Here is a 24,488-nt window from a genome sequence, read left to right as displayed (position 1 = left end):
GCCAGATCCACTCCCAGATATCTAAAACACTTCACTTCCTACAGTTTTTCTCCATTCAAACTCACCTCCCAATTGACTTGACCCTCAACCCTACTGTACCTAATAACCTTACTCTTATTCACATTTACTCTCAACTTTCTTCTTCCAAACACTTTACCAAACTCAGTCACCAGCTTCTGCAGTTTCTCACATGAATCAGCCACCAGCGCTGTATCATCAGCGAACAACAACTGACTCACTTCCCAAGCTCTCTCATCCCCAACAGACTTCATACTTGCCCCTCTTTCCAAAACTCTAGCATTTACCTCCCTAACAACCCCATCCATAAACAAATTAAACAACCATGGAGACATCACACACCCCTGCCGCAAACCTACATTCACTGAGAACCAATCACTTTCCTCTCTTCCTACACGTACACATGCCTTACATCCTCGATAAAAACTTTTCACTGCTTCTAACAACTTTCCTCCCACACCATATATTCTTAATACCTTCCACAGAGCATCTCTATCAACTCTATCATATGCCTTCTCCAGATCCATAAATAGGGTGTTTTGGTCGAGGTGGTGTGCAAAGTGAGAGGGTTAGGGAAAATGATTTGGTAAATAGAGAAGAGGTAGTGAAAGCTTTGCGGAAGATGAAAGCCGGCAAGGCAGCAGGTTTGGATGGTATTGCAGTGGAATTTATTAAAAAAGGGGGTGACTGTATTGTTGACTGGTTGGTAAGGTTATTTAATGTATGTATGACTCATGGTGAGGTGCCTGAGGATTGGCGGAATGCGTGCATAGTGCCATTGTACAAAGGCAAAGGGGATAAGAGTGAGTGCTCAAATTACAGAGGTATAAGTTTGTTGAGTATTCCTGGTAAATTATATGGAAGGGTATTGATTGAGAGGGTGAAGGCATGTACAGAGCATCAGATTGGGGAAGAGCAGTGTGGTTTCAGAAGTGGTAGAGGATGTGTGGATCAGGTGTTTGCTTTGAAGAATGTATGTGAGAAATACTTAGAAAAGCAAATGGATTTGTATGTAGCATTTATGGATCTGGAGAAGGCATATGATCTCAATGTATACATATATATATATATATATATATATATATATATATATATATATATATATATATATATATATATATATACACACAGACAGATACATATATAAACATGTACATAATTCATACTGTCTGCCTTTATTCATTCCCATCGCCATCTCGCCACACATGAAATAACATCCCCTCCCCCCTCATGTGTGCGAGGTAGTGCTAGGAAAAGACAACAAAGGCCCCATTCATTCACACTCAGTCTCTAGCTGTCATGTAATAATGCACCAAAACCACAGCTCCCTTTCCACATCCAGGCCCCATACAACTTTCCATGGTTTACCCCAGACACTTCACATGCCCTGGTTCAATCCATTGACAGCACGTCGACCCCGGTATACCACATTGTTCCAATTCACTCTATTCCTTGCCCGCCTTTCACCCTCCTGAATGTTCAGGCCCCGATCACTCAAAATCTTTTTCAATCCATCTTTCCACCTCCAATTTGGTCTCCCACTTCTCCTCATTCCCTCCACCTCTGACACATACATCCTCTTGGTCAATCTTTCCTCACTCATTCTCTCCATGTGACCAAACCATTTCAAAACACCCTTTTCTGCTCTCTCAACCACACTCTTTTTATTACCACACATCTCTCTTACCCTTACATTACTTACTCGATCAAACTACCTCACACCACATATTGTTCTCAAACATCTCATTTCCAGCACATCCGCCCTCCTCTGCACAACTCTATCCATAGCCCATGCCTAACAACCATACAACTTTGTTGGAACCAACATTCCTTCAAACATACCCATTTTTGCTTTCCGAGATAATGTTCTCGACTTCCACACATTTTTCAAGGCTCCCAGAATATTCGCCCCCTCCCCCACTCTATGATTCACTTCCGCTTCCATGGTTCCATCCACTGCCAAATCCACTCCCAGATATCTAAAACACTTCACTTCCTCCAGTTTTTCTCCATTCAAACTTACCTCCCAATTGACTTGACCCTAAAGCCTACTGTACCTAATAACCTTACTCTTATTCACATTTACTCTCAACTTTCTTCTTTCACACACTTTACCAAACTCAGTCACCAGCTTCTGCAGTTTCTCACATGAATCAGCCACCAGCGCTGTAATATCAGCAAACAACAACTGACTCACTTCCCAAGCTCTCTCATCCACAACGAACTGCATACTTGCCCCTCTTTCCAAAACTCTTGCATTCACCTCCCTAACAACCCCATCCATAAACAAATTAAACAACCATGGAGACATCACACACCCCTGCCGCAAACCTACCTGCACTGAGAACCAATCACTTTCCTCTCTTCCTTCACGTACACATGCCTTACATCCTAAATAAAAACTTTTCATTGCTTCTAACAACTTGCCTCCTACACCATATATTCTTAGTACCTTCCACAGAGCATCTCTATCAACTCTATCATATGCCTTCTCCAGATCCATAAATGCTACATACAAATCCATTTGTTTTTCTGAGTATTTCTCACATACATTCTTCAAAACAAACACCTGATCCACACATCCTCTACCACTTTTAAACCATACTGCTCTTCCCCACTCTCATGCTCTGTACATGCCTTCACCCTCTCAATCAATACCCTCCCATATAATTTACCAGGAATACTCAACAAACTTATACCTTTTTAATTTGAGCACTCACCTTTGTCCCCTTTGCCTTCGTACAACGGCACTATGCAAGCATTCCGCCAATCCTCAGGCACCTCACCATGAATCACACATACATTAAATAACCTTACCAACCAGTCAATAATACAGTCATCCCCTTTTTAATAAATTCCACTGCAATACCATCCAAACCAACTGCCTTGCTGGCTTTCATCTTCTGCAAAGCTTTTACTACCTCTTCTCTGTTTACTAAATCATTTTCCCTAACCCTCTCACTTTGCACACCACCTCGACCAAAACACCCTATATCTGCCACTCTATCATCAAACACATTCAACAAACCTTCAAAATACTCACTGCACCTCCTTCTTACATCACCACTACTTGTTATCACCTCCCCATTAGCCCCCTAAACTGAAGTTCCCATTTGTTCCCTTGTCTTACGCACTTTATTTACCTCCTTCCAAAACATCTTTTTATTCTCCCTAAAATTTAATGATACTGTCTCACCCCAACTCTCATTTGCCCTCTTTTTCACCTCTTGCACCTTTCTCTTGACCTCCTGCCTCTTTCTTTTAAATATCTCCCACTCATTTGCATTATTTCCCTGCAAAAATCATCCAAATTCCTCTCTCATCTCTTTCACTAATAATCTTACTTCTTCATCCCACCACTCACTACCCTTTCTAATCTGCCCATCTCCCACGCTACACATGCCACCAGCATCTTTTCCGCAAGCCATTACTGCTTCCCTAAATGCATCCCATTCCTCCCCCACTCCCCTTACCTCCTTTGTTCTCACCTGTTTCCATTCTGTACTCAGTCTCTCCTGGTACTTCCTCACACAAGTCTCCTTCCCAAGCTCACTTACTCTCACCACTCTTTTCACCCCAACATTCTCTTTTCTGAAAACCTCTACAAATCTTCATCTTCGCCTCCACAAGATAATGATCAGACATCCCTCCAGTTGCAACTCTCAGCACATTAACATCCAAAAGTCTCTCTTTTGCACGCCTATCAATTAACACGTAATCCAATAACGCTCTCTGGCCATCTCTCCTACTTACATATGTATACTTATGTATATCTCTCTTTTTAATCCAGGTATTCCCAATCATCAGTCCTTCTTCAGCACATAAATCTACAAGCTCTTCACCATTCCCATTTACAACACTGAACACCCCATGCATACCAATTATTCCCTCAACTGCCACATTACTCACCTTCGCATTCAAATCACCCATCACTATAACCCGCTCTCGTGCATCAAAACCACTAACACACTCATTCAGCTGCTCCCAACACACCTGCCTCTCATGATCTTTCTTCTCATGTCCAGGTGCATATGCACCAACAATCACCCATCTCTCTCCATCAACTTTCAGTTTTACCCATATCAATCTAGAGTTTACTTTCTTACACTCTATCACATACTCCCACCACTCCTGTTGTCCTTTCACTAACCCCTGACTTTACTCCTAAGACATTCCCAAACCACTCTTCCCCTTTACCCTTGAGCTTCATTTTACTCAAGAGCCAAAACATCAAGGTTCCTTTCCTGAAACATCCTACCTATCTCTCCTTTTTTCTCATCTTGGTTACATCCACACACATTTAGACACTCCAATCTGAGCCTTCGAGGAGGATGAGCACTCCCCGCGTGACTCCTTCTTCTGTTCCCCTTTTAGAAAGTTAAAATACAAGGAAGGGAGGGTTTCTAGCCCCCCGCTCCCGTCCCCTTTAGTCACCTTCTATGACACGTGAGGAATGCGTGGGAAGTATTCTTTCTCCCCTATCCCCAGGGATAGCAGAAAATAATGACAGAAAATAATGACTGAAATTATGTTATCAATGGATAAATCTAAAAAGGGCAGGTGTGACTTCATTGATCCAAGGAGAATAACTTAAAGAACAAGTGTGAAGATTGCCCTTGATAGTACTGCTGAAGAAGCCTTCACAGAACATCTGGCATTCACATTTTTCACTGCTACTACTTGACAAATGTCATGTGCACAACACAGGGAGAAACAAATAAAAAAGGAAAAGACTATTCAAAATCCTTATTGGTCAGAAAAAAAAATCTTCAATGCCAACAATCCTATAGCAATGCAACTTTCCCATGATGGAGGTTTACATCTACTGTGACAGTAATCTGGGGACCAGTTGCATGGTGAGACATCCCCACAACTGTTCAGTAACTCTGATGTGTGACAATAATTCAAAAGCCATGCTACAGTAAACCAGAAGGCTTATAGGATAAACTGATTTTTACTTGAAAAATATTTGAATATCTCACTGAACTTAAATGCTGTGCACTTACCTGTATAGGTCATTTTTTCCAACCAATTCCTTTACTGCCAACAGAGCAGTAGAAGGATTAAGGTTGTCGTCCATAACAACATCTATGTTAATATCACTAGTTTCTAAACAGAACCCACTCACTGATGATCCCACTACCTCCAACCGACACCCTATAGAAGAAAATGAATCAAGATGTTCAAATGAATTATCAGTCAATAAATTATTTCAAAACTTAAAAACTCTATGTCCAAGTAGCTTTTATATAAATATTAAGATATAACAAAATACAGAAAATCATCAAACACAGCTCCGATGATGTGACTGGTATTGTGTGTGCAGTGTTCCTTGTAGAAGCCAAGATATGATTTTAGATATTACATTTATCAGACTGGAATATAATCAAAACAAGTATTAGCCAACACAGTGTCAAAAGCAGCCAACATAACAGTCCTTTACTCTGGTATAAAGGCTGTTCTTATCAGCATATCAAATGAAAAACATTTTCATCATTACAAATACATACAATGTTTAAGAAAGAAAGGTTTTGGACTAATGTTTAATCTACAGAGCTTATGATGAAAATGCTAAGAATATGAGTTATGGGATCACAATACCTGATTTATTAATAGGTAACCCTGACGTGAACCCATATCTGTCAAGTAAGCTCAACCACTTTAACTCAGACCACTCACCAACTCTACTGCTTATCCTCTATATACTTACTCCCAACCCCAAAAGTCCATTCTACATCTATGAAACTCCCACAGTGCCTATAAAGACAGCCATGTCCACCTTGCAGGACCATATGTCATAAAGTATAGTGATGTATGTGTCTCTCATGTTCGGAATATGTGAGGCAACTTATAAGTAAGTGTTTGAAGTCTTCACTGTGATAACTGCATGAAGGGTCCTAATGTGTGTTAAATTGGGGCATGTAGTAACATAGGTGTTAGAGATGTCCAGAGCATAGACAGGAAAGTGTGACCCAAATTTGTACTGAAAGTGTGGTTTCAAATGGATGTATGTCTGGTTAAGACATGTAGTGATTAAGAGACTGAGCTGGAAAGGGAGTTGATCACTGCTTTTCTGGTCATTTTAGTGATTAAGTAGTAGGTAGTGGTTGGTAGGCAGCCAACAACCAGGGAGGTATATAACCAGTACAACCCACATGGGTATCAGGAGGGTTTGTGACATCTGCTTAGAGAGCCAGCACTTTAGCGGTTGTCAAGTTGCACTCCTCTGACCCAGGCAGCTGTCTTTCCTTTCTGTCTCACTAACATGTGGACTACTGACATTCTGTCCACAAACATACAATCTCCCCTTTTCATCATAACTTGACAATTAATTCACCCGCTAATTCTTTGTAACTCTAGATTTTCCTGCGGAGCAAAATAGTAGAAGCAGAAGATAGTAGTAGTAGGTAGGAACATTTAGGCAGGAGCATTTTGTAGAAACATTAGGTAGAAGTAGTAGGTAAGAGCACTAGATAGCAGTAGTTATTCGGAACAATAGGTAGGAGCCTTTGCAAACACTGCACTAGACTTGCTTTCTGCCAATAGCCTATCAAGGGTGAGGCACAAAAGTGTGCCTCACTGAATCTACCTTCTACTTTTGCTGTGAGAAGATCGTTGAGTTCAGCAACAACTTCTCTACGTTGTCTTGTCTTCTCCTGAGTGACTTTTATCTGTTCAGCAATGGATTTAATCAGTTTGTCAATGGCTGCAATGTGGGCATCCGTTGCTGATGGCACATTCTTGAGAGTAGTTTCCACATCTTTAGCCTAGAAAAGCAGAAATATAAAAAGGCTTCAGTTAATCTTAATAGCAACTTTTCTAAAACTGAAAATACATTTACATATGTCCAATTCATCTCCCATTACCTTAAAGCATGGCCTATGAGGAGTCTAATGAATTCTTATTTATCTGTTCATAATTCAAAATACTCCTAAAAACATACTTTCTCAACACCACTTTTCAAACAGATTTCAGTCCTTTCATCCCATCTTTAGTCATTTCTGCATCTACCCCATCCACAAGTCCAAGCAAGTTATAGGCTTTTTTTCATGCACTCTGATTTTATGATGTCCTTCTTCCCATCCTTCCTCTGAACTTTTACAATTTCCCTTTCCAAATTCCATCTCTTTTTTTTTTTTTTTTTTTTTTTTTGCTTTGTCGCTGTCTCTCGCGTTTGCGAGGTAGCGCAAGGAAACAGACGAAAGAAATGGCCCAACCCACCCCCATACACATGTATATACATACGTCCACACACGCAAATATACATACCTACACAGCTTTCCATGGTTTACCCCAGACGCTTCACATACCTTGATTCAATCCACTGACAGCACGTCAACCCCGGTATACCACATCGCTCCAATTCACTCTATTCCTTGCCCTCCTTTCACCCTCCTGCATGTTCAGGCCCCGATCACACAAAATCTTTTTCACTCCATCCTTCCACCTCCAATTTGGTCTCCCTCTTCTCCTCGTTCCCTCCACCTCCGACACATATATCCTCTTGGTCAATCTTTCCTCACTCATTCTCTCCATGTGCCCAAACCATTTCAAAACACCCTCTTCTGCTCTCTCAACCACGCTCTTTTTATTTTCACACATCTCTCTTACCCTTACGTTACTTACTCGATCAAACCACCTCACACCACACATTGTCCTCAAACATCTCATTTCCAGCACATCCATCCTCCTGCGCACAACTCTATCCAGAGCCCACGCCTCGCAACCATACAACATTGTTGGAACCACTATTCCTTCAAACATACCCATTTTTGCTTTCCGAGATAATGTTCTCGACTTCCACACATTCTTCAAGGCTCCCAGAATTTTCGCCCCCTCCCCCACCCTATGATCCACTTCCGCTTCCATGGTTCCATCAGCTGCCAGATCCACTCCCAGATATCTAAAACACTTCACTTCCTCCAGTTTTTCTCCATTCAAACTCACCTCCCAATTGACTTGACCCTCAACCCTACTGTACCTAATAACCTTGCTCTTATTCACATTTACTCTTAACTTTCTTCTTTCACACACTTTACCAAACTCAGTCACCAGCTTCTGCAGTTTCTCACATGAATCAGCCACCAGCGCTGTATCATCAGCGAACAACAACTGACTCACTTCCCAAGCTCTCTCATCCCCAACAGACTTCATACTTGCCCCTCTTTCCAAAACTCTTGCATTCACCTCCCTAACAACCCCATCCATAAACAAATTAAACAACCATGGAGACATCACACACCCCTGCCGCAAACCTACATTCACTGAGAACCAATCACTTTCCTCTCTTCCTACACGTAGTACCCTAAATTATCAATATTCACTTATCTACTTTGACATTCAAATCTTGAAAAGAAAAATTATTTCTTTATGTACTGCTTTTACTTGCTTATTTCCTCACTGCACATCAAGTTCCTCAGGCCAAAACCAGAGCATCCTACACCATTCTCAAAGTCAATCACATCTGCAAACACATTTCTATTTCTATGATCTCCCTCAAGCACTGCTGTTGTGTTATGGACCCAGGTTCAGTTCCCAGTGCAGGAAGAGAGTGCACAATTCACCAAGCTCTTCATCCTTCCTCTAGTTGGGAGACAATGGATAGCAATGTCGGCTAGGGTAAAACATCACAGATATGACAGCCCAGCCAGCTGACAGCTTGTAACCTCAGCTCTAGTTTACCCTGGGGTCCAGGTTTGGGGTCATGGCCCTTACTGACAAACCAATGAGCCTACCAAGGATGGGTTTTACTCTAATATTTACTTTAAGACCTTCCTCACAATACCAGCAACTTTCATATCTTTCAAAAGCTCGATATTTCAACATCCATTTCTCCATATCCACAAGAAAAGTTTCAAAGATTTATGAAATTCAGTAACCTCTACTTCTCACTTACTTTATCAAACAAATTGACACTTCAAATACCAGCAATCTGCTTTTCTTAGTTTTTGCTTAACTACTCACAACTCCACTTTTTTGAATGATCTGTGGTTCAGGAATGAAGATATCCCCAGCTTACACTCGCCTTCATCTCTTAACTTACCATAATCCTCTCTCTTTATCACCTACCAAGACCTCAGTCAACATGGGAAATAAATAACACACATACCCAACACATCTAAAAATCAATTTTGAACAGTCAGCTTACCACTCTTATCATTTCAACATAGGGCATGCTCATTTGAGAAATCAAAAATATTTATTTCATTTATTTTATTTTGCTTTGTCGCTGTCTCCTGCGTTAGCGAGGTAGCACAAGGAAACAGACGAAAGAATGACCCAACCCATCCACATACACATGTATATACATACACGTCCACACACGCAAATATACATACCTATACATCTCAATGTATACATATATATACAAACAGACATATACATATATACACATGTACATAATTCACACTGTCTGCCTTTATTTATTCCCATCGCCACCTCGCCACACATGGAATAACAACCCCCTCTCCCCTCATGTGTGCGAGGTAGTGCTAGGAAAAGACATCAAAGGATCCATTCGTTCACACTCAGTCTCTAGCTGTCATCTAATAATGCACCGAAACCACAGCTCCCTTTCCACATCTAGGCCCCACACAACTTTCCATGGTTTACCCCACACGCTTCACATGCCCTGGTTCAATCCATTGACAGCACGTCGACCCCGGTATACCACATCGTTCCAATTCACTCTATTCCTTGCACGCCTTTCACCCTCCTGCATGTTCAGGCCCCGATCACTCAAAATCTTTTTCAATCCATCTTTCCACCAAAAATTTGGTCTCCCACTTCTCCTCGTTCCCTCCACCTCTGACACATATATCCTCTTGGTCAATCTTTCCTCACTCATTCTCTCCATGTGACCAAACCATTTCAAAACACCCTCTTCTGCTCTCTCAACCACACTCTTTTTATTTCCACACATCTCTCATACCCTTACATTACTTACTCAATCAAACCACCTCACACCACATATTGTCCTCAAACATCTAATTTCCAGCACATCCACCCTCCTGCGCACAACTCTATCCATAGCCCACACCTCGCAACCATACAACATTGTTGGAACCACTATTCCTTCAAACATACCCATTTTTGCTTTATGAGATAATGTTCTCGACTTCCACATATTCTTCAAGGCTCCCAGAATTTTCGCCCCCTCCCCCACCCTATGATTCACTTCTGCTTCCATAGTTCCATCCACTGCCAGATCCACTCCCAGATATCTAAAACACTTTACTTCCTCCAGTTTTTCTCCATTCAAACTTACCTCCCAATTGATTTGACCCTCAACCCTACTGTACCGAATAACCTTCCTCTTATTCACATTTACTCTCAACTTTCTTCTTTCACACACTTTACCAAACTCAGTCACCAGCTTCTGTAGTTTCTCACATGAATCAGCCAACAGCGCTGTATCATCAGCGAACAACAACTGACTCACTTCCCAAGCTCTCTCATCCACAACAAACTTCATACATGCCCGTCTTTCCAAAACTCTTGCATTCACCTCCCTAACAACCCCATCCATAAACAAATTAAACAACCATGGAGACATCACACACCCCTGCCGCAAACCTACATTTACTGAAAACCAATCACTTTCCTCTCTTCCTACACGTACACATGCCTTACATCCTCGATAAAAACTTTTCACTGCTTCTAACAACTTGCCTCCCACACCATATATTCTTAATACCTTCCACAGAGCATCTCTATCAACTCTATCATATGCCTTCTCCAGATCCATAAATGCTACATACAAATCCATTTGCTTTTCTAAGTATTTCTCACGTACATTTTTCATAGCAAACACCTGATCCATACATCCTCTACCACTTCTGAAACCACAATGCTCTTCCCCAATCTCATGCTCTGTACATGCCTTCACCCTCTCAATCAATACCCTCCCATATAATTTACCAGGAATACTCAACAAACTTATACCTCCGTAATTTGAGCACTCACCCTTATCCCCTTTGCCTTTGTACAATGGCACTATGCAAGCATTCCGCCAATCCTCAGGCACCTTACCATGAATCATACACACATTAAATGACCTTACCAACCAGTCAACAATACAGTCATCCCCCTTTTTAATAAATTCCACTGCAATACCATCCACACCACTGCCTTGCCGGCTTTCATCTTCCGCAAAGCTTTTACTACCTCTTCTCTGTTTACCAAATCATTTTCCCTAACCCTCTCACTTTGCACACCACCTCAACCAAAACACCCTATATCTGCCAATCTATCATCAAACACATTCAACAAACCTTCAAAATACTCATTCCATCTCCTTCTCACATCACCACTACTTGTTATTACCTCCCCATTAGCCCCCTAAACTGAAGTTCCCATTTGTTCTCTTGTCTTACGCACTTTATTTACCTCCTTCCAAAACATCTTTTTATTCTCCCTAAAACTTAATGATACCCTCTCACCTCAACTCTAATTTGCCCTCTTTTTTGCCTCTTGCACCTTTCTCTTGACCTCCTGCCTCTTTCTTTTATACATCTCCCACTCATTTGCATTTTTTCCCTGCAAAAATCGTCCAAATGCCTCTCTCTTCTCTTTCACTAATAATCTTACTTCTTCATCCCACCACTCACTACCTTTTCTAATCAACTCACCCCCCACGCTTCTCATGCCACCAGCATCTTTCGCGCAAGCCATCAATGCTTCCCTAAATACATCCCATTCCTCCCCCACTCCCCTTACGTCCTTTGTTCTCACCTTTTTCCATTCTGTACTCAGTCTCTCCTGGTACTTCCTCACACAAGTCTCCTTCCCAAGCTCACTTACTCTCACCACCCTCTTCACCCCAACATTCTCTCTTCTTTTCTGAAAACCTCTACAAATCTTCACCTTACCCTCCACAAGATAATGATCAGACATCCCTCTTGTTGCACCTCTCAGCACATTAACATCCAAAAGTCTCTCTTTCGCTCGCCTATCAATTAACACGTAATCCAATAACGCTCTCTGGCCATCTCTCCTACTTACATACGTATACTTATGTATATCTCGCTTTTTAAACCAGGTATTCCCAATCATCAGTCCTTTTTCAGCACATAAATCTACAAGCTCTTCACCATTTCCATTTACGACACTGAACACCTCATGTATACCAATTATTCCCTCAACTGCCACATTACTCACCTTTGCATTCAAATCACCCATCACTATAACCCGGTCTTGTGCATCAAAACCACTAACACACTCATTCAGCTGCTCCCAAAACACTTGCCTCTCATGGTATTTCTTCTCATGCCCAAGTGCATATGCACCAATAATCACTCATCTCTCTCCATCAACTTTCAGTTTTACCCATATCAATCTAGAGTTTACTTTCTTACACTCTATCACATACTCCCACAACTCCTGTTTCAGGAGTAGTGCTACTCCTTCCCTTGCTCTTCTCCTCTCACTAACCCCTGACTTTACTCCTAAGACATTCCCAAACCACTCTTCCCCTTTACCCTTGAGCTTCGTTTCACTCAGAGCCAAAACATCCAGGTTCCTTTCCTCAAACATACTACCTATCTCTCCTTTTTTCTCATCTTGGTTACATCCACACACATTTAGACACCCCAATCTGAGCCTTCGAGGAGGATGAGCACTCCCCGCGTGACTCCTTCTTCTGTTTCCCCTTTTAGAAAGTTAAAATACAAGGAGGGGAGGGTTTTTTATTTATTTATTTTGCTTTGTCGCTGTCTCCCGCGTTAGCAAGGTAGCGCAAGGAAACAGACAAAAGAATGGACCAACCCACCCACATACACATGTATATACATACATGTTTACACACGCAAATATACATACCTACACATCTAGTCTTTTGTGACTGGAGATCAATATGATTTTAGTTTTGGTCTTTATTCCATGTTTTGTGTACCCAAATCCATTTTTAATTTCAACCCTCCAAAAATAACGACTCCTACATTAAAGCCATAAAAACTAGTCTTAAAAGCTTGTCTTCATGTCAAACTGTACAGCATATTTCTTCTTACACTATCTCATGATGTCTAACCTATGCACAGTATTATATTTGATAATAGAAATAATTTCAGAGAACATTAACACATTATTCAGCCTATATAATCTAATCATATAAATGAGCACCACATCATGCAACACTTTCCAAAATTTGCTGACATAGATACGAATGCATTTCTTTCTAACCAAAGTATTGTTATTCATCTTACTCTATAGATGAAATCAAACTTTTGAAGTTTAAGTCCATGAGGTGCGTTCCATTACTCCATTAATATTACCACTGTGACAGATGTAAGTGCATAAGGCATGTTTCATTATTCTATTAATGTTAGTATTATGAAAGGTCTTTATTTTTTATTACTTTGCTTTGTCACTGTCTCCCGCGTTTGCGAGGTAGCGCAAGGAAACAGACGAAAGAAATGGCCCAACCCACCCCCATACACATGTATATAAATACACGTCCACACATGCAAATATACATACTAATATATCTCAATGTACACATATATATACACACACAGACACATACATATATACACATGCACACAATTCAAACTGTCAGCCTTTGTTCATTCCCATCGCCACCTTGCCACATATGGAATAACATCCCCCTCCCCCCTCATGTGTGCAAGGTAGTGCTAGGAAAAGACAACAAAGGCCCCATTCATTCACACTCAGTCTCTAGCTGTCATGCAATAACGCCCGAAACCACAGCTCCCTTTCCATATCTAGGCCCCACAGAACTTTCCATGGTTTACCCCACACGCTTCACATGCCCTGATTCACTCCATTGACAGCACATCGACCCTGGTATACCACATCAATCCAATTCACTCTATCCCTTGCCCGCCTTTCACCCTCCTGAATGTTCAGGCCCCGATCACTCAAAATCTTTTTCAATCCATCTTTCCACCTCCAATTTGGTCTCCCACTTCTCCTCGTTCCCTCCACCTCCGACACATATATTCTCTTGGTCAATCTTTCCTCACTCATTCTCTCCATGTGACCAAACCATTTCAAAACACCCTCTTCTGCTCTCTCAACCATGCTCTTTTTATTTCCACACATCTCTCTTACCCTTACATTACTTACTCGATCAAACCACCCCACACCACATATTGTCCTCAAACATCTCTTTCCAACACATCCACCCTCCTGCACACAACTCTATCCATAGCCCACGCCTTGCAACCATACAACATTGTTGGAACCACTATTCCTTCAAACATACCCATATTTGCTTTCCGAGATAATGTTCTCGACTTCCACACATTCTTCAAGGCTCCCAGGATTTTCGCCCCCTCCCCCACCCTATGATTCACTTCCACTTCCATGGTTCCATTCGCTGCCAGATCCACTTCCAGATATCTAAAACACTTTACTTCCTCCAGTTTTTCTCCATTCAAACTTACCTCCTAACTGACTTGACCCTCAACCCTACTGTACCTAATAATCTTGCTCTTATTCACATTTACCCTTAACTTTCTTCTTTCACACACTTTACCAAACTCAGTCACCAGCTTCTGCAGTTTCTCACATGAATCAGCCACCAGCGCTGTATCATCAGCGAACAACAACTGACTCACTTCCCAAGCTTTCTCATCCCCAACAGACTTCATACTTGCCACTCTTTCCAAAACTCTTGCATTCACATCCCTAACAACCCCATCCATAAACAAATTAAACAACAATGGAGACATCACACACCCCTGCCGCAAACCTACATTCACTGAGAACCAATCACTTTCCTCTCTTCCTACACGTACACATGCCTTACATCTTCAATAAAAACTTTTCACTGCTTCTAACAACTTGCCTCCCACACCGTATATTCTTAGTACCTTCCACAGAGCATCTCTATCAACTCTATCATATGCCTTCTCCAGATCAATAAATGCTACATACAAATCCATTTGCTTTTCTAAGTATTTCTCACATACATTCTTCATAGCAAACACCTGATCCACACATCCTCTACCACTTCTGAAACCACACTGCTCTTCCCCAATCTCATGCTCTGTACATGCCTTCACCCTCTCAATCAATACCCTCCCATATAATTTCCCAGGAATACTCAACGAACTTATACCTCTGTAATTTGAGCACTCACTCTTATCCCCTTTGCCTTTGTACAATGGCACTATGCACGCATTCCGCCAATCCTCAGGCACCTCACCATGAACTATACATACATTAAATAACTTTACTAACCAGTCAACAATACAGTCACACCCTTTTTTAATAAATTCCACTGCAATACCATCCAAACCTGCTGCCTTGCCGGCTTTCATCTTCCACAAAGCTTATACTACCTCTTCTCTGTTTACCAAATCATTTTCCCTAACCCTCTCACTTTGCACACCACCTCAACCAAAACACCCTATATCTGCCAATCTATCATCAAACACATTCAACAAACCTTCAAAATACTCATTCCATCTCCTTCTCACATCACCACTACTTGTTATTACCTCCCCATTAGCCCCCTAAACTGAAGTTCCCATTTGTTCCCTTGTCTTACGCACTTTATTTACCTCCTTCCAAAACATCTTTTTATTCTCCCTAAAACTTAATGATACCCTCTCACCTCAACTCTAATTTGCCCTCTTTTTTGCCTCTTGCACCTTTCTCTTGACCTCCTGCCTCTTTCTTTTATACATCTCCCACTCATTTGCATTTTTTCCCTGCAAAAATCGTCCAAATGCCTCTCTCTTCTCTTTCACTAATAATCTTACTTCTTCATCCCACCACTCACTACCTTTTCTAATCAACTCACCCCCCACGCTTCTCATGCCACCAGCATCTTTCGCGCAAGCCATCAATGCTTCCCTAAATACATCCCATTCCTCCCCCACTCCCCTTACGTCCTTTGTTCTCACCTTTTTCCATTCTGTACTCAGTCTCTCCTGGTACTTCCTCACACAAGTCTCCTTCCCAAGCTCACTTACTCTCACCACCCTCTTCACCCCAACATTCTCTCTTCTTTTCTGAAAACCTCTACAAATCTTCACCTTACCCTCCACAAGATAATGATCAGACATCCCTCTTGTTGCACCTCTCAGCACATTAACATCCAAAAGTCTCTCTTTCGCTCGCCTATCAATTAACACGTAATCCAATAACGCTCTCTGGCCATCTCTCCTACTTACATACGTATACTTATGTATATCTCGCTTTTTAAACCAGGTATTCCCAATCACCAGTCCTTTTTCAGCACATAAATCTACAAGCTCTTGACCATTTCCATTTACGACACTGAACACCTCATGTATACCAATTATTCCCTCAACTGCCACATTACTCACCTTTGCATTCAAATCACCCATCACTATAACCCGGTCTTGTGCATCAAAACCACTAACACACTCATTCAGCTGCTCCCAAAACACTTGCCTCTCATGGTATTTCTTCTCATGCCCAAGTGCATATGCACCAATAATCACTCATCTCTCTCCATCAACTTTCAGTTTTACCCATATCAATCTAGAGTTTACTTTCTTACACTCTATCACATACTCCCACAACTCCTGTTTCAGGAGTAGTGCTACTCCTTCCCTTGCTCTTCTCCTCTCACTAACCCCTGACTTTACTCCTAAGACATTCCCAAACCACTCTTCCCCTTTACCCTTGAGCTTCGTTTCACTCAGAGCCAAAACATCCAGGTTCCTTTCCTCAAACATACTACCTATCTCTCCTTTTTTCTCATCTTGGTTACATCCACACACATTTAGACACCCCAATCTGAGCCTTCGAGGAGGATGAGCACTCCCCGCGTGACTCCTTCTTCTGTTTCCCCTTTTAGAAAGTTAAAATACAAGGAGGGGAGGGTTTTTTATTTATTTATTTTGCTTTGTCGCTGTCTCCCGCGTTAGCAAGGTAGCGCAAGGAAACAGACAAAAGAATGGACCAACCCACCCACATACACATGTATATACATACATGTTTACACACGCAAATATACATACCTACACATCTAGTCTTTTGTGACTGGAGATCAATATGATTTTAGTTTTGGTCTTTATTCCATGTTTTGTGTACCCAAATCCATTTTTAATTTCAACCCTCCAAAAATAACGACTCCTACATTAAAGCCATAAAAACTAGTCTTAAAAGCTTGTCTTCATGTCAAACTGTACAGCATATTTCTTCTTACACTATCTCATGATGTCTAACCTATGCACAGTATTATATTTGATAATAGAAATAATTTCAGAGAACATTAACACATTATTCAGCCTATATAATCTAATCATATAAATGAGCACCACATCATGCAACACTTTCCAAAATTTGCTGACATAGATACGAATGCATTTCTTTCTAACCAAAGTATTGTTATTCATCTTACTCTATAGATGAAATCAAACTTTTGAAGTTTAAGTCCATGAGGTGCGTTCCATTACTCCATTAATATTACCACTGTGACAGATGTAAGTGCATAAGGCATGTTTCATTATTCTATTAATGTTAGTATTATGAAAGGTCTTTATTTTTTATTACTTTGCTTTGTCACTGTCTCCCGCGTTTGCGAGGTAGCGCAAGGAAACAGACGAAAGAAATGGCCCAACCCACCCCCATACACATGTATATAAATACACGTCCACACATGCAAATATACATACTAATATATCTCAATGTACACATATATATACACACACAGACACATACATATATACACATGCACACAATTCAAACTGTCAGCCTTTGTTCATTCCCATCGCCACCTTGCCACATATGGAATAACATCCCCCTCCCCCCTCATGTGTGCAAGGTAGTGCTAGGAAAAGACAACAAAGGCCCCATTCATTCACACTCAGTCTCTAGCTGTCATGCAATAACGCCCGAAACCACAGCTCCCTTTCCATATCTAGGCCCCACAGAACTTTCCATGGTTTACCCCACACGCTTCACATGCCCTGATTCACTCCATTGACAGCACATCGACCCTGGTATACCACATCAATCCAATTCACTCTATCCCTTGCCCGCCTTTCACCCTCCTGAATGTTCAGGCCCCGATCACTCAAAATCTTTTTCAATCCATCTTTCCACCTCCAATTTGGTCTCCCACTTCTCCTCGTTCCCTCCACCTCCGACACATATATTCTCTTGGTCAATCTTTCCTCACTCATTCTCTCCATGTGACCAAACCATTTCAAAACACCCTCTTCTGCTCTCTCAACCATGCTCTTTTTATTTCCACACATCTCTCTTACCCTTACATTACTTACTCGATCAAACCACCCCACACCACATATTGTCCTCAAACATCTCTTTCCAACACATCCACCTTCCTGCACACAACTCTATCCATAGCCCACGCCTTGCAACCATACAACATTGTTGGAACCACTATTCCTTCAAACATACCCATATTTGCTTTCCGAGATAATGTTCTCGACTTCCACACATTCTTCAAGGCTCCCAGGATTTTCGCCCCCTCCCCCACCCTATGATTCACTTCCACTTCCATGGTTCCATTCGCTGCCAGATCCACTTCCAGATATCTAAAACACTTTACTTCCTCCAGTTTTTCTCCATTCAAACTTACCTCCTAACTGACTTGACCCTCAACCCTACTGTACCTAATAACCTTGCTCTTATTCACATTTACCCTTAACTTTCTTCTTTCACACACTTTACCAAACTCAGTCACCAGCTTCTGCAGTTTCTCACATGAATCAGCCACCAGCGCTGTATCATCAGCGAACAACAACTGACTCACTTCCCAAGCTTTCTCATCCCCAACAGACTTCATACTTGCCACTCTTTCCAAAACGCTTGCATTCACATCCCTAACAACCCCATCCATAAACAAATTAAACAACAATGGAGACATCACACACCCCTGCCGCAAACCTACATTCACTGAGAACCAATCACTTTCCTCTCTTCCTACACGTACACATGCCTTACATCTTCAATAAAAACTTTTCACTGCTTCTAACAACTTGCCTCCCACACCGTATATTCTTAGTACCTTCCACAGAGCATCTCTATCAACTCTATCATATGCCTTCTCCAGATCAATAAATGCTACATACAAATCCATTTGCTTTTCTAAGTATTTCTCACATACATTCTTCATAGCAAACACCTGATCCACACATCCTCTACCACTTCTGAAACCACACTGCTCTTCCCCAATCTCATGCTCTGTACATGCCTTCACCCTCTCAATCAATACCCTCCCATATAATTTCCCAGGAATACTCAACGAACTTATACCTCTGTAATTTGAGCACTCACTCTTATCCCCTTTGCCTTTGTACAATGGCACTATGCACGCATTCCGCCAATCCTCAGGCACCTCACCATGAACTATACATACATTAAATAACTTTACTAACCAGTCAACAATACAGTCACACCCTTTTTTAATAAATTCCACTGCAATACCATCCAAACCTGCTGCCTTGCCGGCTTTCATCTTCCACAAAGCTTATACTACCTCTTCTCTTCAATGTTTTAAATTATTTTCATACAATTGTAAAACAAAAGTCTGTTCTTTCAAACATATGTTACTTATGCCCAACTATATCACTGTGAATTCTGTATGGCAAAGAGTATATAACTTACATTCAGTCCTTTTGAATTCAAACATATGTTACTTATGCCCAACTATATCACTGTGAATTCTGTATGGCAAAGAGTATATAACTTACATTCAGTCCTTTTGAATTCTGTGCAAGCAAGGGAAGCCAAAAAGTATATAACTTACATTCAATCCTTTCGAATTCCGTGCAAGCAAGGAAAGCCAGCAACCATTATAAAACAATTAATATGGCTTCAAAATATACAAAATGAATTCTGATTGGCAATGAACCCTACCCAGTATCATAGAAAATGAGTCTTAAGGGCTCTGACCAGCTGTTGAACACAACACCAAATAACTTCCCTCAACAAGTCAGACCACAATGCATGGAATATCCCTGCACTATGCAGACCCTTTACTTTCCAAAATATATCTGCTTTATGAAAATAAGCTTCCATAGTCAATATGCAGATAGTAAAACATATGAAAAGAAATTTTCTTTCTAAAAATCTTACAATCATCTCAATGAAAGCTCCTCATGTCATATGATTTTTCTTTACCCAAAAACAGCTCTCAAGGTTGCATAATGCCCTCTTTCCCATCTATTTTCATACACAATACATATCTCTTTTCAATTACACCTTCATAATGATGTGCTTCTCTTCCTCCACTAAATCTTCCTATATAATGGAAGCTCTCCCAACTTATCACACTTACATGAATCTCAGCTTCAGATTAGTCTCCATTCTTTATCTTTCTCACAACCTCAATTACTGGCTTCATACTCTGTTCCTCCTCAATTCCCAATTCATCAATTCATTGTATTTTGCTTCTATACTCCGTGGTGCAGCAGTTAGTGTTCCTGACCATGAAGCATTCATGGGCTACCCACTTTTGAGCCTAAATGCAGTCTTCACATACTCATAACTTATCACTACCAACAAAACTCTTCTCATTAAAACTCCTCTACAACAAGCTGCAGTTTTAAGATTTTTGTGTTGCTCTTCTCTCAATTATGGTTTTTGCATACACTAATGCTCTGTTTTCATTATCTCTGCATTTAAACCAAGCATTACAATCTAAACATCTTCAATCCTCACCTCATCACAGACTTTATAATTTTTTTTTTTTTTTTATACTTTGTCGCTGTCTCCCACGTTTGCGAGGTAGCACAAGGAAACAGACGAAAGAAAAGGCCCAACCCCCCCCCCCTACACATGTATATACATACGTCCACACACGCAAATATACATACCTACACAGCTTTCCATGGTTTACCCCAGACGCTTCACATGCCCTGCTTCAATCCACTGACAGCACGTCAACCCCGGTATACCACATCACTCCAATTCACTCTATTCCTTGCCCTCCTTTCACCCTCCTGCATGTTCAGGCCCCGATCACACAAAATCTTTTTCACTCCATCTTTCCACCTCCAATTTGGTCTCCCTCTTCTCCTTGTTCCCTCCACCTCCGACACATATATCCTCTTGGTCAATCTTTCCTCACTCATTCTCTCCATGTGCCCAAACCACTTCAAAACACCCTCTTCTGCTCTCTCAACCACGCTCTTTTTATTTCCACACATCTCTCTTACCCTTACGTTACTCACTTGATCAAACCACCTCACACCACACATTGTCCTCAAACATCTCATTTCCAGCACATCCATCCTCCTGCGCACAACTCTATCCATAGCCCACGCCTCGCAACCATACAACATTGTTGGAACCACTATTCCTTCAAACATACCCATTTTTGCTTTCCGAGATAATGTTCTCGACTTCCACACATTCTTCAAGGCCCCCAGGATTTTCGCCCCCTCCCCCACCCTATGATCCACTTCCGCTTCTATGGTTCCATCCGCTGCCAGATCCACTCCCAGATATCTAAAACACTTCACTTCCTCCAGTTTTTCTCCATTCAAACTCACCTCCCAATTGACTTGACCCTCAACCCTACTGTACCTAATAACCTTCCTCTTATTCACATTTACTCTTAACTTTCTTCTTCCACACACTTTTCCAAACTCAGTCACCAGCTTCTGCAGTTTCTCACATGAATCAGCCACCAGCGCTGTATCATCAGCGAACAACAACTGACTCACTTCCCAAGCTCTCTCATCCCCAACAGACTTCATACTTGCCCCTCTTTCCAAAACTCTTGCATTTACCTCCCTAACAACCCCATCCAGAAACAAATTAAACAACAATGGAGACATCACACACCCCTGCCGCAAACCTACATTCACTGAGAACCAATCACTTTCCTCTCTTCCTACACGCACACATGCCTTACATCCTCGATAAAAACTTTTCACTGCATCTAACAACTTTCCTCCCACACCATATATTCTTAATACCTTCCACAGAGCATCTCTATCAACTCTATCATATGCCTTCTCCAGATCCATAAATGCTACATACAAATCCATTTCCTTTTCTAAGTATTTCTCACATACATTCTTCAAAGCAAACACCTGATCCACACATCCTCTACCACTTCTGAAACCACACTGCTCTTCCCCAATCTGATGCTCTGTACATGCCTTCACCCTCTCAATCAATACCCTCCCATATAATTTACCAGGAATACTCAACAAACTTATACCTCTGTAATTTGAGCACTCACTCTTATCCCCTTTGCCTTTGTACAATGGCACTATGCACGCATTCCGCCAATCCTCAGGCACCTCACCATGAGTCATACATACATTAAATAACCTTACCAACCAGTCAACAATACAGTCACCCCCTTTTTTAATAAATTCCACTGCAATACCATCCAAACCTGCTGCCTTGCCGGCTTTCATCTTCCGCAAAGCTTTCACTACCTCTTCTCTGTTTACCAAATCATTTTCCCTAACCCTCTCACTTTGCACACCACCTCGACCAAATCACCCTATATCTGCCACTCTATCATCAAACACATTCAACAAACCTTCAAAATACTCACTCCATCTCCTTCTCACATCACCACTACTTGTTATCACCTCCCCATTTGCGCCCTTCACTGAAGTTCCCATTTGCTCCCTTGTCTTACGCACTTTATTTACCTCCTTCCAGAACATCTTTTTATTCTCCCTAAAATTTAATGATACTCTCTCACCCCAACTCTCATTTGCCCTTTTTTTCACCTCTTGCACCTTTCTCTTGACCTCCTGTCTCTTTCTTTTATACATCTCCCACTCAATTGCATTTTTTCCCTGCTTCCTTAATCCTAATTACAGACTCCAAAAATTCAAATATAGAGTCCTGTACTGCTAATAATGATATGGCTTATCATTTTCTGTTCACATACATGTCTCAATGACCCTACGCTTCCCTCTTCTCATGCACGATCTTCATAATTTAACACCTTTATGCTTTTAATTCAGGTTCTGACAATATCTTTTTCACCAAACAATAACCTTTGCAATCACATGCTATTCACTGATGACATACTTAAATAAACTATGGCAAGCCATAATCATTATGAAAGCTCAACAAAAGTGAACAGTAAACAAGGGTGAACAGTAAACAAGTAAAAAAAAAATACCAATATCAAACTTACAACCTACCTCCTTCAGTTTTCTATGTCTGGCATCAGATATATGTCTTCTACAAACAAGTAATGAATCACAATGGTAATCACAGAGACGGCAAAAGTACTTGGCCTTTGGGAACCTTATAGATTTCTGAAATCATAAAAGACAAGGAGAAACTGTAATTTTTTATCAAAACAGGAAAGGTAAATTACATATAAATTCCTTTATACATACATCAAAAATTGCAACAACTCTTATTCATAAAAGGCCGACCCATATTTTCTATTTCAAACAATACAACAACATTCACTTTCTTCAAACTTCTTAACTCAGTTACTCCTCTTTCAAGCACACTACATACTCCCTCACTGGGTTTCCCCATCATTTCCGGGATTCCTGCAGCACACAAATTATCAATTTATCATTCTATCAATATCCTTTTTATCGAGGATGTAAGGCATGTGTACGTGTAGGAAGAGAGGAAAGCGATTGGTTCTCAGTGAATGTAGGTTTGCGGCAGAGGTGTGTGATGTCTCCATGGTTGTTTAATTTGTTTATGGATGGGGTTGTTAGGGAGGTGAATGCAAGAGTTTTGGAAAGAGGGGCAAGTATGAAGTCTGTTGGGGATGAGAGAGCTTGGGAAGTGAGTCAGTTGTTGTTCGCTGATGATACAGCGCTGATGGCTGATTCATGTGAGAAACTGCATAAGCTGGTGACTGAGTTTGGTAAAGTGTGTGAAAGAAGAAAGTTAAGAGTAAATGTGAATAAGAGCAAGGTTATTAGGTACAGTAGGGTTGAGGGTCAAGTCAATTGGGAGGTAAGTTTGAATGGAGAAAAACTGGAGGAAGTGAAGTGTTTTAGATATCTGGGAGTGGATCTGGCAGCGGATGGAACCATGGAAGTGGAAGTGGATCATAGGGTGGGGGAGGGGGCGAAAATTCTGGGAGCCTTGAAGAATATGTGGAAGTCGAGAACATTATCTCGGAAAGCAAAAATGGGTATGTTTGAAGGAATAGTGGTTCCAACAATGTTGTACGGTTGCGAGGCTTGGGCTATGGATAGAGTTGTGCGCAGGAGGATGGATGTGCTGGAAATGAGATGTTTGAGGACAATATGTGGTGTGAGGTGGTTTGATTGAGTAAGTAACGTAAGGGTAAGAGAGATGTGTGGAAATAAAAAGAGCGTGGTTGAGAGAGCAGAAGAGGGTGTTTTGAAATGGTTTGGGCACATGGAGAGAATGAGTGAGGAAAGATTGACCAAGAGGATATATGTGTCGGAGGTGGAGGGATCGAGGAGAAGTGGGAGACCAAATTGGAGGTGGAAAGATGGAGTGAAAAAGATTTTGTGTGATCGGGGCCTGAACATGCAGGAGGGTGAAAGGAGGGCAAGGAATAGAGTGAACTGGATCGATGTGGT

General features: G+C 41.3%; 1 protein-coding gene across 5 annotated transcripts in view; it reads right to left on the bottom strand.

The window, feature by feature from the left end:
* LOC139760116 (terminal uridylyltransferase 7-like) overlaps window positions 1-24,488 on the bottom strand; it is a 303,262-nt gene that overhangs the window by 216,600 nt on the left and 62,174 nt on the right. For all 5 annotated transcript variants that reach the window (XM_071682971.1, XM_071682991.1, XM_071683010.1 and 2 more), the window contains 3 exons: window positions 23,106-23,222; window positions 6,608-6,785; window positions 5,025-5,175 (listed from right to left, as the gene is read on the bottom strand). In XM_071682971.1, the coding sequence (XP_071539072.1) occupies window positions 5,025-5,175; window positions 6,608-6,785; window positions 23,106-23,222 (446 nt within the window). The remainder of the gene's footprint in view (window positions 1-5,024; window positions 5,176-6,607; window positions 6,786-23,105; window positions 23,223-24,488) is intronic.

This window comes from Panulirus ornatus, chromosome 3, assembly GCF_036320965.1.
Source record: "Panulirus ornatus isolate Po-2019 chromosome 3, ASM3632096v1, whole genome shotgun sequence".
NCBI classification, from domain to species: domain Eukaryota; kingdom Metazoa; phylum Arthropoda; class Malacostraca; order Decapoda; family Palinuridae; genus Panulirus; species Panulirus ornatus.
Note: the sequence above shows the minus strand (reverse complement) of the source record. Positions and strands in the feature narration are given on the sequence as shown.